The sequence below is a fragment of the Salvia splendens genome, chromosome 4 (genome assembly GCF_004379255.2).
Source record: "Salvia splendens isolate huo1 chromosome 4, SspV2, whole genome shotgun sequence".
In the NCBI taxonomy this organism is placed as follows: Eukaryota; Viridiplantae; Streptophyta; class Magnoliopsida; order Lamiales; family Lamiaceae; genus Salvia; species Salvia splendens.
In genome coordinates, this window is record NC_056035.1 from 3,754,111 (window position 1) to 3,765,826 (window position 11,716).

The 11,716-nt window shown below is 38.8% G+C and overlaps 2 protein-coding genes across 2 annotated transcripts; one reads left to right on the plus strand and one right to left on the minus strand.

Annotated features, from left to right (window-relative positions):
- Window positions 1-734: 734 nt before the first annotated feature.
- LOC121800251 lies at window positions 735-3,305 on the plus strand. Its single transcript, XM_042199825.1, has 4 exons — window positions 735-1,064; window positions 1,129-1,250; window positions 2,783-2,935; window positions 3,058-3,305. Exons 1-4 carry the CDS (start codon window positions 846-848, stop codon window positions 3,146-3,148), a joined length of 585 nt encoding a protein of 194 aa, XP_042055759.1. The 5' UTR covers window positions 735-845; the 3' UTR covers window positions 3,149-3,305.
- On the minus strand, window positions 3,176-5,386 carry LOC121800250 (CASP-like protein 4A3). Its single transcript, XM_042199823.1, has 3 exons — window positions 4,606-5,386; window positions 3,727-3,862; window positions 3,176-3,630 (listed from the first exon to the last, which is right to left on the minus strand). Exons 1-3 carry the CDS (start codon window positions 5,295-5,297, stop codon window positions 3,436-3,438), a joined length of 1,023 nt encoding a protein of 340 aa, XP_042055757.1. The 5' UTR covers window positions 5,298-5,386; the 3' UTR covers window positions 3,176-3,435.
- Window positions 5,387-11,716: the final 6,330 nt, after the last annotated feature.

Here is an 11,716-nt window from a genome sequence, read left to right on the forward strand (position 1 = left end):
TGCATATGGTTTATCTTCTTTGTCGTCTGACATTTTTGTGTAGGTATGGATGGATTTCTGCCCTGTTTTTGGTCAGAGGTTTGAGGAAGGTATTGGACTATGATGAATCAGTTTCTGAGTCCATCAATTTGGATCGAAAAGCATGCTCTGATGCCATGTTTAAAGGCTGTATTTTTATTCATGTATTTCGATTCTTACAATGGAGGAATGGGCTGTCTAAATACACAATGATACACAATGAAATCTTCTATACATGGTAAGGATTTGCCCTAGTATCAATTATCATTAATGTGCATATCAATTCTTTGGTGCTTGATTGATCCTTGATTGACTTCTTTCCAATAGACTTTTTTACGATAGTGGAATGGTTGACAATTCTTGAGCCACGAAATTAGTCTAAATTTAATTCTTACTCTACTACATACCACATTATCTGGAACTCATATTAACAATCCACCATGTTTACCAGTAGTAGTAAAAATTATATCAACCAATCGATCCTAGTAACCATTATTTAATACAACACCTTTCTTAGAAGCAATATTTTAAAAAAAAACCCCAACTTTGAATATCATATCAGTTTTATTTATTTGTCTATTATTCTAAATATCATCATCGTATATATGTTTTATGGCATTAGTAATTAATGTCAAAACCCATCTTTGAAAATTCACACTGTTTTATTTATTCCTACAAAAATAGAAAATAAATGGTTGCACAAGATAAAATGATTTATTAATTATTGTGTCCCCCACCGTCAATCGTCTATTTATCTATATTTTGGCTTCCTCCAACAGTAGGTCCATTACTCCATTCTCTTAATTCATCAAAATTACAAGGCTAGTATGGTGGAGAAAATAGTGGTGGTGGTGGAGGAGGCGGAGGCGGCGATAACAGCCCTGAAATGGGCGCTTCACAACATCCTCCGCTGCGGCGATGTGGTCACGCTCCTCCACGTGTATCCGACGCAGAGATCAAAGAGCAAGAGAAAGCTCCGCCGCCTCCGCCTCAAGGGCTTCCAATTAGCTCTCTCCTTCAGAGAAATCTGCAACGCCTTCCCCAACGTAATTAATTAATTACCTTTTCTCTCTCTCTCTCTCTCTCGATTGATTGAGTGATCAATTGCAGACGAAGACAGAGATCGTTGTGACGGAGGGCGACGAGGAAGGGAGGAGAGTCGCCGCCGTGGTGAGGGAAATCGGCGCCTCCACGCTCGTGGTGGGGCTTCATGATCGGAGCTTTCTATACAGGTATGTATTTTTTATTTTTATTTTTTTAATTTCTTTTTTTGGTTTATGTAGCACGTTATATGTTGTCAAACTACTGATCATAAAATAATTTGGGCCAATGGTATGGTCAACAAAAAGAAAGGTGGGAAAAAGTATGGTTAAATTAAATATAAGTGGTGGGAAATTAGCGTTACGTCATGTAAAGTTGGTCATTATACTATGGCACAACTTTATTCAAAAGAGTGGGGCCCTCTGCTTGCCGGCGTTTTCTAGCATTGTTTTAGTCTTTCCGTTCGTAATATGTTATCTTGTCATGACTCTGCCGTTGAAAATTATGTAGAAAAAATTAGTACTAATAAAATATGAATCTTAAATTTATATAGCTAGTAATAAAATGTGATAGTATAATGGGTAAAGATTGGTCGCATATGTATAAAGTAGTGTGCAATGACATGAAATTGAAAGTGAGGTGGACGTGTGAATGTCGATTTCAAATAGTGTGGTTGTTAATAATGATGATTGTGAAATATTTTAGCATAGGACGGTTTAAGGTGTGGGATTTGCCACTTGGATGTTTATTATTCCTTGTAATATTGCGCTCAGTTTACTTTAATCAACTTTGTATAGTAGTATGTGTTTAGTTGCTAATTACTAGTATTAGATTAACCAATCACTTTTCTTGGTTTATTCATTTACTTAAAGAAAAACAGAACAAGAAACTACAAGTTTCGTGTGTCCTGCATTTGATTACTTAATAGTTCATCTTTTTTTTTTTGCTAAAAAGCTACTCCATAAAAAGGACAAAAAAACATTTGTCCATTCATTTGAGTGGGAGAGTGGAAGTTGACATAATCGGATACTCAAATCACACTTATTGTTGCTAAAAGTTGAAAACACCTACTTTTAAAATCTTGTAACCACTCTCTTAAGCTATTAAAATAAAACTATTTGTAATTTATCTAAAATATTTTATTAAAATATCAAAATATTCTATTATGGGGTATATTAGGGTCTTCAACCTCTTTAGTGTTAAGTATAAAAAAATCACACCACTTGGATCCTTGAATTAGATGGTTGCGATAAATTACATTATTAGACTAAGATATTACATTATTAGACCAAAATGCTACATTATTTTACTAAAATAGTACATTATAGCTAAGTTACATTATTAAACTAATAATCTACATTATTAGATGACACGTGGTATTAATCTAACCATTAGATCACAAGATCAAATAACTACAAATGTTTTGCTTTTGAACAATATTTGCATATTAAAAATGAATACGTACTTATTCTATTATCTGTTATTATAAATATATTTTTTTATAGAGAGGATATATATAGAGTAGCATATACTTTTATTTTACTAAAACAGTGTAAGATCTAGTTACAGTAAATATTACTCCTATTCAACTACTATAACTTAAATTATTCTTTCTATATTGAAATTAGAATCTTGTACGTAGAGAATCTAAAATAACTATATATATACTTTGATGCTAATCCCATTTGGTTTCTATATGATCATGCTGTATATATTCATGTAGGTATATAACACTCCAAAACAATAGCATAAGGCAGTTGAACTGTAAGGTCCTTGCCATCAAAGAACCAACAAGAAGTCCGACATCCACAACGATCTCTATAGAAGGGTTTTCTACTACGATGGACTTGTCACAGATCGAAATATCCGTACTTAGGTAAGACTACTTGTCATTTTTAGGGGATTTTACTTTTTTTTTATGTGCTGATAGCTTTTGCGTTTTCATAATGAACTGCTAAGATTATAATTTAAGCTATTTATGATTTTTACATATTGCAGTGTTCCTCAAATTCGACCTCAGAAAATCCCATACCAAATTTGTCCAGATCCGAATGCTATAATTTGGAGATCAAGGCCAACAAAAAAGTAAAGACAGAGAGAGAGAGAGAGCATCATATGCAGAGAGCTCAAGATCTTCATTGTCTAGCTACATATATACTACAAATGAACATTGTAAAACAACAGCTATTATTTCTCCTTGGTAGAAATTTAATAAAACTGAGGAGTGAGGACTGTTCTCTCTTTTATTTATTATATCTAATCCTACACTCAGTAATTCCAAAAAAAGAAGTAGAATTGAATTCCTATTTACCTCACAGATTATGTACAGTACAGCTTCTGGAGGGTGTGTAGAATACAGACAGATGACATATAGTATCAAGTAGCATCCCGGTCGCAGAGGTTGTAACCGGACACAAGGGAGCTGATGGCAAAGGCGAGGAAAGCCAGGAACGACATGGCAATTGACGCACTAGCCATCAAGGTGAACTCGTCCGCACCCCAGTTGGAAATCCAGTCATCCACCCTGGTGGCTGCCGAAGATGATGCTGACATCAGAAGGTACGCAAGAATCTGATCCACAAGATTTTTTCAATATTACATTGAGATTAAGAAACTTTCACTCCTACATATCAGTATATAAAGGAAATTAGATTACATATCACTTGCCTGATCCATAGCAAATTCGAAATGGTAACGAAGATGGTGGGCAAAGACATGCTTCCCCTTCCCCAGATGGTAAGCCAGATCCAAAGCTTGGCAACCAGAATACACAAATCCGATAACATTTACAGCTACGCAGAATCTGTTTACAACATCCATCAGGTTTACTAACAACACATTATTTAAACAAGATGCAACAATTAGTTAAACTCTGTGCTATAAATCCAGATGCAACCATTTGGAAGTTCAAAAGAGATAGGCAGCCAGTTTATGAGGTGAAAACAAAGGGAGTATTCTTGCATTATTATGACTCCTCCTGCTCCGAACAAGCTACAAAGTCTATGATTATTTAGCCAGAGCAACTGAACTTTTAGCTGAAAGATGAACTCAAAGGCCAACTTCTGAAGGCTCAAACAAATAATGATCTAAATCTAATCTTTTGGAAACATCAGAAATCACGGATCCTTGTAATCAACATGTTGCCAAAATACCACGAAAACGCTTATTTTCCTCATTAAACTTCAGTGGAGCACCAGCATTACCAAGAACATGACAAACAGGTTGCATTAGGCAAACTTTGCATTGAAGAAACAGACTACAACACCTCTTGTTTCCACGATTCTACAGTTTTCTGCCCGTGTCAATTCGCAAAATTCATGCTATCACTAGAGATAACAGCATAAAGATGGCAAAAACTTGTGTACATACACCCAAAATCCCCAATTTGGGTTCATCTATCCTCAATTAGGGTTTATCATTCACAATCAAGGTTTACAGACTCCTAACTAGGGGTTTATTAATCACACTTAAGATTTAATTAGGGTGGACTGTGCCAGATTCAATTCAACTTAAAAAATTTGATGGGAATGGTGTGAAGAATCATACCGGTATTCAATATATCGACCAAAGGAATCGCCACTCCATCCCTCCGTCTTGTCAGCAGCCATAACCGAAAATGAAATCAAACAAGAAATCACTTCAAACACCCGAAACGCCAGCGCCACCCTCCTCACCGCCGTGTTCCTCCCCGACCTCTTCAAGATCGACTCCACCGCCGCCCTCGACCGCCGCTCTCCCCCCACCACATCCCTCCCATCCCCGTACCCCTCCTCCAGCGCCCCATCGCCGCCCACCGGCCCCACCTTCTTCACTCCCGCCGGTGCCTCCTCCCTCACAAACTTATTTAGCCCCACAACCGCCGGAATCTCAAGATTCTCCCCTTCCCTTCCGCTCCCTTGCGGAGAGCTCACCGGAATGTCGAGATTCTCCGATGCGGGCTTTTCCGAGTGGGGCCACCGCCGCCACCCTTTGCCGACGGCTGCCGGAGAGGGCTCTGGAGCGCTGGATTTCCCCGGAGACGGGACGAGAACTATGGCCTTGTCGTTCTTGTCGCTGGGATCGTCGTTTTGGGGACGGAAAGAAGGGTCGTCGGAGCGGAGGGGCGACTCGGAACGGAGAGGCGAGTGGAACGAGTCGCACTGACTCGTCATTGACTCGGTGTCGGACATGGATATGTGGCTGTTGCTGCTTCTTCGGAAACTCGGTTTACTGTGATTGCTGGCGTCCGCGCCTTCCATTTTTGGAGATTTTGAGAGGGAATTGACGGAATTTATGATTGTTTGGAGATGAAATCCAAGAAAAGGGAAAATTAAAAGGGAGAGAAAGGAGCGAAGCGAAGGTATTGGGTTAAGAGCATCCACAACCGTGCTCTTGCCAGCGGCACGGTTGTGGGCCCGGGCGGTACTATTCATGCCTGCTCTCTGGCAAGAGCACAACACCCACAACTGTGCTCTTCCGCAAGGACGAGCACAATTAATATAAAATTCAATTACACAAAAACATTTCCATAATATTAAAATTTATTTAAAACCCACAATAAATATTACAAATGACAAATAAAATTAAACATTGCATAATTAAAATCCTAAAAATTAAAAATTACATAATTAAAATCCTAAAAATTAAAAATTACATAATTAAAATCCTAAAAATTAAAAATGACACTACTCGTTGCCGAATTTCGCCCACATGTGGTTGATTAGGTCTTCTTGTAGTTGATTGTGGATTCGAGTATCGCGCATTGTGTGTCTTGTCTCGATCCTCTGGCCAACCGTCGTATGCTCGCCTCGGCGTAGGGGAGACCTCGCTGTTGAGATTCCGGCTTCGTCCTCGTCGTAGAAGCTAGCCGCCCTCGGCCCTTCGTCGGCTATAATCATGCTGTGTATTTATAGATGATTTTGGGGAAAAAAAAATAAAAAAAAAATCAAAAAAATTCAGAAAAAACGGGAAAAAAACGGTCATATTTTTGGGATTTGGAAAATATTTTTTTTTTTTATTTTTTAGCATTATTTATAATTAAATACCGATTTTTAAAAAAAAATAAAAAAAAAGTTTAAACACAACGGCTATGCCGTTGACGAATGGGAGCGCGCCACGTGTGCGTCCGCTGGCACGGACGTGCTCGATACATCGAGCAGCGCCGTGCCAGCGGCGCGGCTGCAGCGGCGGCGGTCCTGCGCCTTGCCAACGGCGCGGACGGCGGTGGCGTCTTTCGCCACCGCTGCGGATGCTCTTATGCTCTCTGTCGTCGGAAGGAGTTCTGATTCTGTGAGCGTACGAGCATGGTAGCATCTTGTGCACTTCGTTTTTAGTTTTAGTTTAACAATTCGTATTCCTAAATTATTGCGCATAGTCGGTAACATCCTCCAATCAAAACTATTCGTATTATACAAATAATTTGATTTTACTATGAATAATTGATTATACAGTATTTGTAATTGTTTTTTGCTGGTTTCCACGTGGCAAGTGGTGGTTGGATAGTTGATATCGCATGACTGTGTGAAGTGCAGACGAGCAAGAGTAACACTACTTTAAAAATTCTTTACGTCCTAATTGCGTTTACTGAACCTTAAATTTTCTAATAAAAGGTCCAATGAGGGGTCAATTCGTAATTTTTTATTTAACAAATATTACTACTACTAGTATAGTACCACAACACATTATATTTAACGAGTCTTATTATTTTTTGGAACCTAATCTTACATACTTGAAATTTTGAAAACAAATTCAATTGAATATATAGAGTGGTTTCATATGAAGGAGTATAAGAGCATCTCCAGAGGTGTCCGCGCCGATAGACGGCGTCCGTGCTGCTGGCGCGGCACCGCCCTGCTCGCCGCTGCTCTCTTGCCGCTGGCACGGCGCTGCTCGATGCATCAAGCATGTCCGTGCTAGCGAGCAGCTGACGTGGCGTTTCCTGATTGGCCAACGGCAATGCCGTTGGCAATTTCGTTTTTTCTTTTTAAAAAAATGAAAATAATACCAATTTTTTTTAAAAAAAAATTCAGATTCCCAAAAATATGGCCGTTCTATTACCTTTTTTTGAATTTTTATAATTTTTTATTCCCAAAATCATCTATAAATACACACATTTATCATCCATTTTTCACATCAAATCATCTCTCATTCATCTCTCAATCATATTTTTTTCATACAACTCATCTACATCTACCTCTCTCACTCAAACCCTCTCTAAAAATGGATTTCATCGATATCATGGCTAAAGCGGAGCGCGAATAACAAGAATACTATGAACAATATCGTGCCGCCTATGAAGCCTATGTCGCCGCCACTACCCCCGCCCCTCCTCCTCGACCAACTAGATCAATTCGCCGCTACATCCCTGGTGACAGGGAGGGAGCCAACGAAAGGCTCGTAATTTTAAATTTTTAGGATTTTAATTGTGTAATTTTTAATTTTTAGGATTTGAATTATGTAATTTTTAATTTTTTAGTAATTTGTAATAGTATTCCGGGTATTTTTAATGCATTATAATATTGTGGAAATGTTTTTATTCAAATTGAATAATAGAATGGTGGGACCCTTGAGCATGTCCTTGCGGAAGAGCATGGATGTGGGTGTTGTGTTCTTGCCTAAGATCAGGGAGTAAAAAAAGTAATAAAAGTAGGTCTGAGCTCACATCTGTGCTCTTTGGCAAGAGCACGGATGGGGATGCTCTAATAGATTCCCACTAAATTTAGTAGATTCCCACTGTATAATGGATTCCACTAAACATTATAAGTATATTCTATAAATTCTGTATATGCTAACTACTTTGGCCACCCGCAACGCGTCCCGCAAGTGGCTCGTATCTCGTGCCGTAGAGACGAGACGGCGGCGAGACGCGTTACAGCGTCCCGGTCTCGCCGAGACGCCCGTCCCACCGAGACGGATCACGGGTTGTCTCGCCACGCGTTCGTGCGACGTGGCATGCTCCAGCGCCATGCGTGACGCCCCATTCGCCTGCCCGCGAGTGGGCTTTGTTACGCTGATGCAATAAATCATTTTTTAAAAAAATCGAATTTAATAAAAAAAAATCGAAAACGGTAATATTACCGTTTTTCGACCGTTTTCCTTTTTTATTTTTATTTTTATTTTTTTACTCTATAAATACTCCTATTTCATCCCCATTTCACACACAAATACACATATATTCTTCCCAAATCATCTCCATTTCCTCTCCAATTTTCATCTAACCTCTCCAACTGTCATCACAAAATGTCCGGCGACGACAACTATGGCGGTGTCCGCTCCGGCGGGTTTGACATCAACGCGTTCGGCGACTGGGGGCATGTACAATGTCTTGGGTGGTTCCAGCTTCAGTTCTTCGACGCCGGGCACCCATGGATCGTCGACGCCGACGGGGTACCAACCACACCATTTTGATGTTGATGCATACGCTCGCCCCTCCACCCCGAGGAGTTCGCAAGGATTATCCCAAATTCGGGAGGATTATCCGGATGAACCCACTCCGGAAGGAGGACGAGGCGGTGGAAGCTCCAGGGCGGTGGAGGAAGAGGCGGAGGCGGCCGAGGAGGAGGAGGATGTAGGTCGGCATCCGGACAGCCACAAGGACACAATGGCTGTGTACAACGCCTGGATCAGCGTCTCGTACGATCCCATCGTCGGGAATTAACAAACCCGGAAGTGCTTCTGGGAAAAGGTCACCAAGGCCTACAATGAGATTAAGCCGAAGGGGTCCCGCCACCGCACATTGAAGATGCTCCGCGCTCACTTTGACCGAGTCGTCAGAGAGGTCAAAAAATTATGCTACATCTACAAGAACGAAGCGGCTCATTACCAAAGCGGAGCCACGGGAGCCGACATTCCGAGATCGGCTTTGCGAGTCTATTTCGAAGACACCAGCAAAGAATTCAGACATGTTGATGTTTGGGAGGTCATCAAAGACGAGGAAAGGTAGGCCGGCGGTGTCCGGTCTAGCTCGGGCTCGACCTTGAAGTGCACGAAGCACACGGCGGGTGGCCAATACTCGTCTAGTGGGGGCGGTTCGAGCAGCGCCGCACAAGAGGTTGCCTCGCATGAGGTTGAGGGCACGGCAGACGATGCCGGGGGGTCCTCCCGTGGGCGCCGTCGGCCGCAAGGGACCAAGGCGGCGAAGGCGGCTAGAGGGAGGAGGGGCCGAGGCGAATCAAGCCAGGCGGGCTCGGGCTCGGTCTCTGGCTCGAACACCCTATTGTCCATGTACTTGACCGCCACGATGGCGGACACTTCCTGCATGACGCCTCCACAATATCAAGCCATCTTGCCGGAATTGAGTATATGGCAAGACAAATTGGTATTCCGCCTCTAGGTAGCTTGAGTGCACCGCCACCGCCTTCGAGGGATGATTCGCCAACGGAGTAGTTTTTTTTAATTTCTATAAAATTGTATTTTAAATTATATATTTTTAATTTTTTAGGATTTTAATTATGTGTTTTTTTATTTTTTGAATTTTAAGTTGTATTTTTATTTTATTTAATGAAATGTGTTTTTATTAATTGAATTTGTTGGAAATAAAAATAAAAAATGAAATTGAATTAATAGTAAGTTAAGAGATGGTTAAGAAACGGATAAGAGATGGAGGGTTGCATGTTTTGTCTCTTAATTAAGACATTGAGTGAAAAGTACAGTGGAGCCCATGAATAGTTAAGAGATGAGACGGTTAAGAGACGGATAAAAGACATCATTGCGGATGACCTTATTGACTCTAATTTTTATCTTACTAAAACATCTTTTAATTAAAAAAATATTATTAAATCAAAATTAAAAGTTCGTAAAAACTAGCACTAACATATAACATTTGCCCCTATTTAAAATGCTAAATGTTCCTAATTTTACTTTTGCATTCTAATTACTTTTTTTAATTAAAAAAATGTTGGTCCGTAAAATTACGACCCAAAACGCTCGAGGCTAAAAGCTATTTATTCATTGTTTGATTTTGAATGTAAAATAATTATCACCTTTCTAATATAACTATACCTTTTTGTTCTAGAAATTATAATATGGGAAGAAAAGTTCCGAATTTATTTTAGTATATTTTCCAAATAAATTCAGTGAAATACTATTCTACTTAAATAAGCCTGAATAAAATTCGAAAGGAATCTCTAGGGGTATTTAATTCCATCAAATCTTTGGAGATAACATATAAAGGCTATGTCCATATTCATATCTGCTTTAAGTCACTTTCATGCAACTCAAAGTATTTTTTTTAGATTTTAGAATAAGCTACCTCGTTTTTTTGTTAATTAAAAGAGAAAAATTGTGGGAATTTCCAATAGTAAAAGTTGTGGAGAATCACCTTTGTCTCCATCCCGTCTTTTTTAGTTGATGTTATATGCAAATTCCTTTGCTTTTTCTCCTCTTTATTCCTAGTTGTTCTTTTCCTGGATCTCTCTTCCATACAAATCACTCTACTAATTACTCTAATTTGAATAACTATTCAGTTCATAAGACCATCCGCATTGCCTTCTCGATGCGGGTGCTCTGTCTCGTCCTGTGTCCCTCCTCCAAGAGGAGGTTGGCGAGCTGGCTCGCCACGCGCGTTGGCCACGTGGCGAGCTCCCGTGCGGCCGTGACGCCCACTCGCCGGCCCGCGAGTGGGCGTCATTTATATCCGTTGAAAAATATTTTTTTTTTAATTTTTTTAAAATTCCAAAAAAAAATCGAAAAAAAAAATCCTCAAATTGTAATATTAGGATTTAAATTATGTATTTTTCGTATTTCCGGATGTTGTAATTTTCATGGTTTTTAATGATTTTATGAATTATTAATATTTAATGAAATATTAATTGATTTTGTTAGAAATAAAAATAAAAAATAAAAATTAATGAATAATTAAGAGATGGAGGGTTGCAGGTGATGTCTCTTAGTTAAGAAATGAGGTAAAAAGTGTAGTGAGGTCCATGAATAGTTAAGGGATGAGACGGTATTGAAAACGACACATACCTAAATGTTAACAAAGAAAAGGCCCATTGAATAAATTTATGGGCCATAGTATATTCGATTAATTTCAAAATGGGCCAGTTCAATCTTTAACTTCTAGATATTTATACTTTAGTATATATGTATTGATTCAATTAATTATCCAAGTGTTACCATAAATTAATATTTCCTTAATAATTATAGTAATCTGTATTAAATGCTTCATTCTAACTGAGACATTGTAGTTTGAAATGAATCTTTTTGGTATAAATTGGTATAAAATTAGAATTTTCAATTAAATTTCGAACATAAAAAAATACTCCAGTAGACATTCAAACTAAGAATTTATGATTTTACTTGCGATAAATCGATGGTCCATTGAACGCAATCTTATTTTTATTGTTGACTTGGAATTGGAATGTTGAACATTGATCCCATGCCTTAATTACAACAACCTTGGACTATTAATAAAGAATTTATCTTCAATTAATTTATTTTTGTTACGTAAGATATCCTAATTGGGCGCCTTAGAGTCAAACATGAAATACCTAAATATTCAAAGATATAGACTTACTTTGTTGCTAGTCTATACCCAATTACTCCCACCATTCATTAATAAAAGTCTCATTTTGTCATTTTCATCTGTCCATTAAAAAATGTCTCATTTATTTTTTACTATTTTTAGTAATAGACTCCACATTCCGACTAACTTTATCCAACTCACATTTTATTATAA

Coding starts and splice junctions, on each gene's coding strand:
- LOC121800251 (XM_042199825.1), top strand. CDS start 846: ATGGTGGAGAAAATAGTGGTGGTGGTGGAGGAGGCGGAGGCGGCGATA. Junction 1,065..1,128: donor TCTGCAACGCCTTCCCCAAC/GTAATTAATTAA, acceptor GATCAATTGCAG/ACGAAGACAGAGATCGTTGT. Junction 2,936..3,057: donor ATCGAAATATCCGTACTTAG/GTAAGACTACTT, acceptor TACATATTGCAG/TGTTCCTCAAATTCGACCTC.
- LOC121800250 (XM_042199823.1), bottom strand. CDS start 5,297: ATGGAAGGCGCGGACGCCAGCAATCACAGTAAACCGAGTTTCCGAAGA. Junction 3,863..4,605: donor GGTCGATATATTGAATACCG/GTATGATTCTTC, acceptor TGTTGTAAACAG/ATTCTGCGTAGCTGTAAATG. Junction 3,631..3,726: donor TCGAATTTGCTATGGATCAG/GCAAGTGATATG, acceptor CTTGTGGATCAG/ATTCTTGCGTACCTTCTGAT.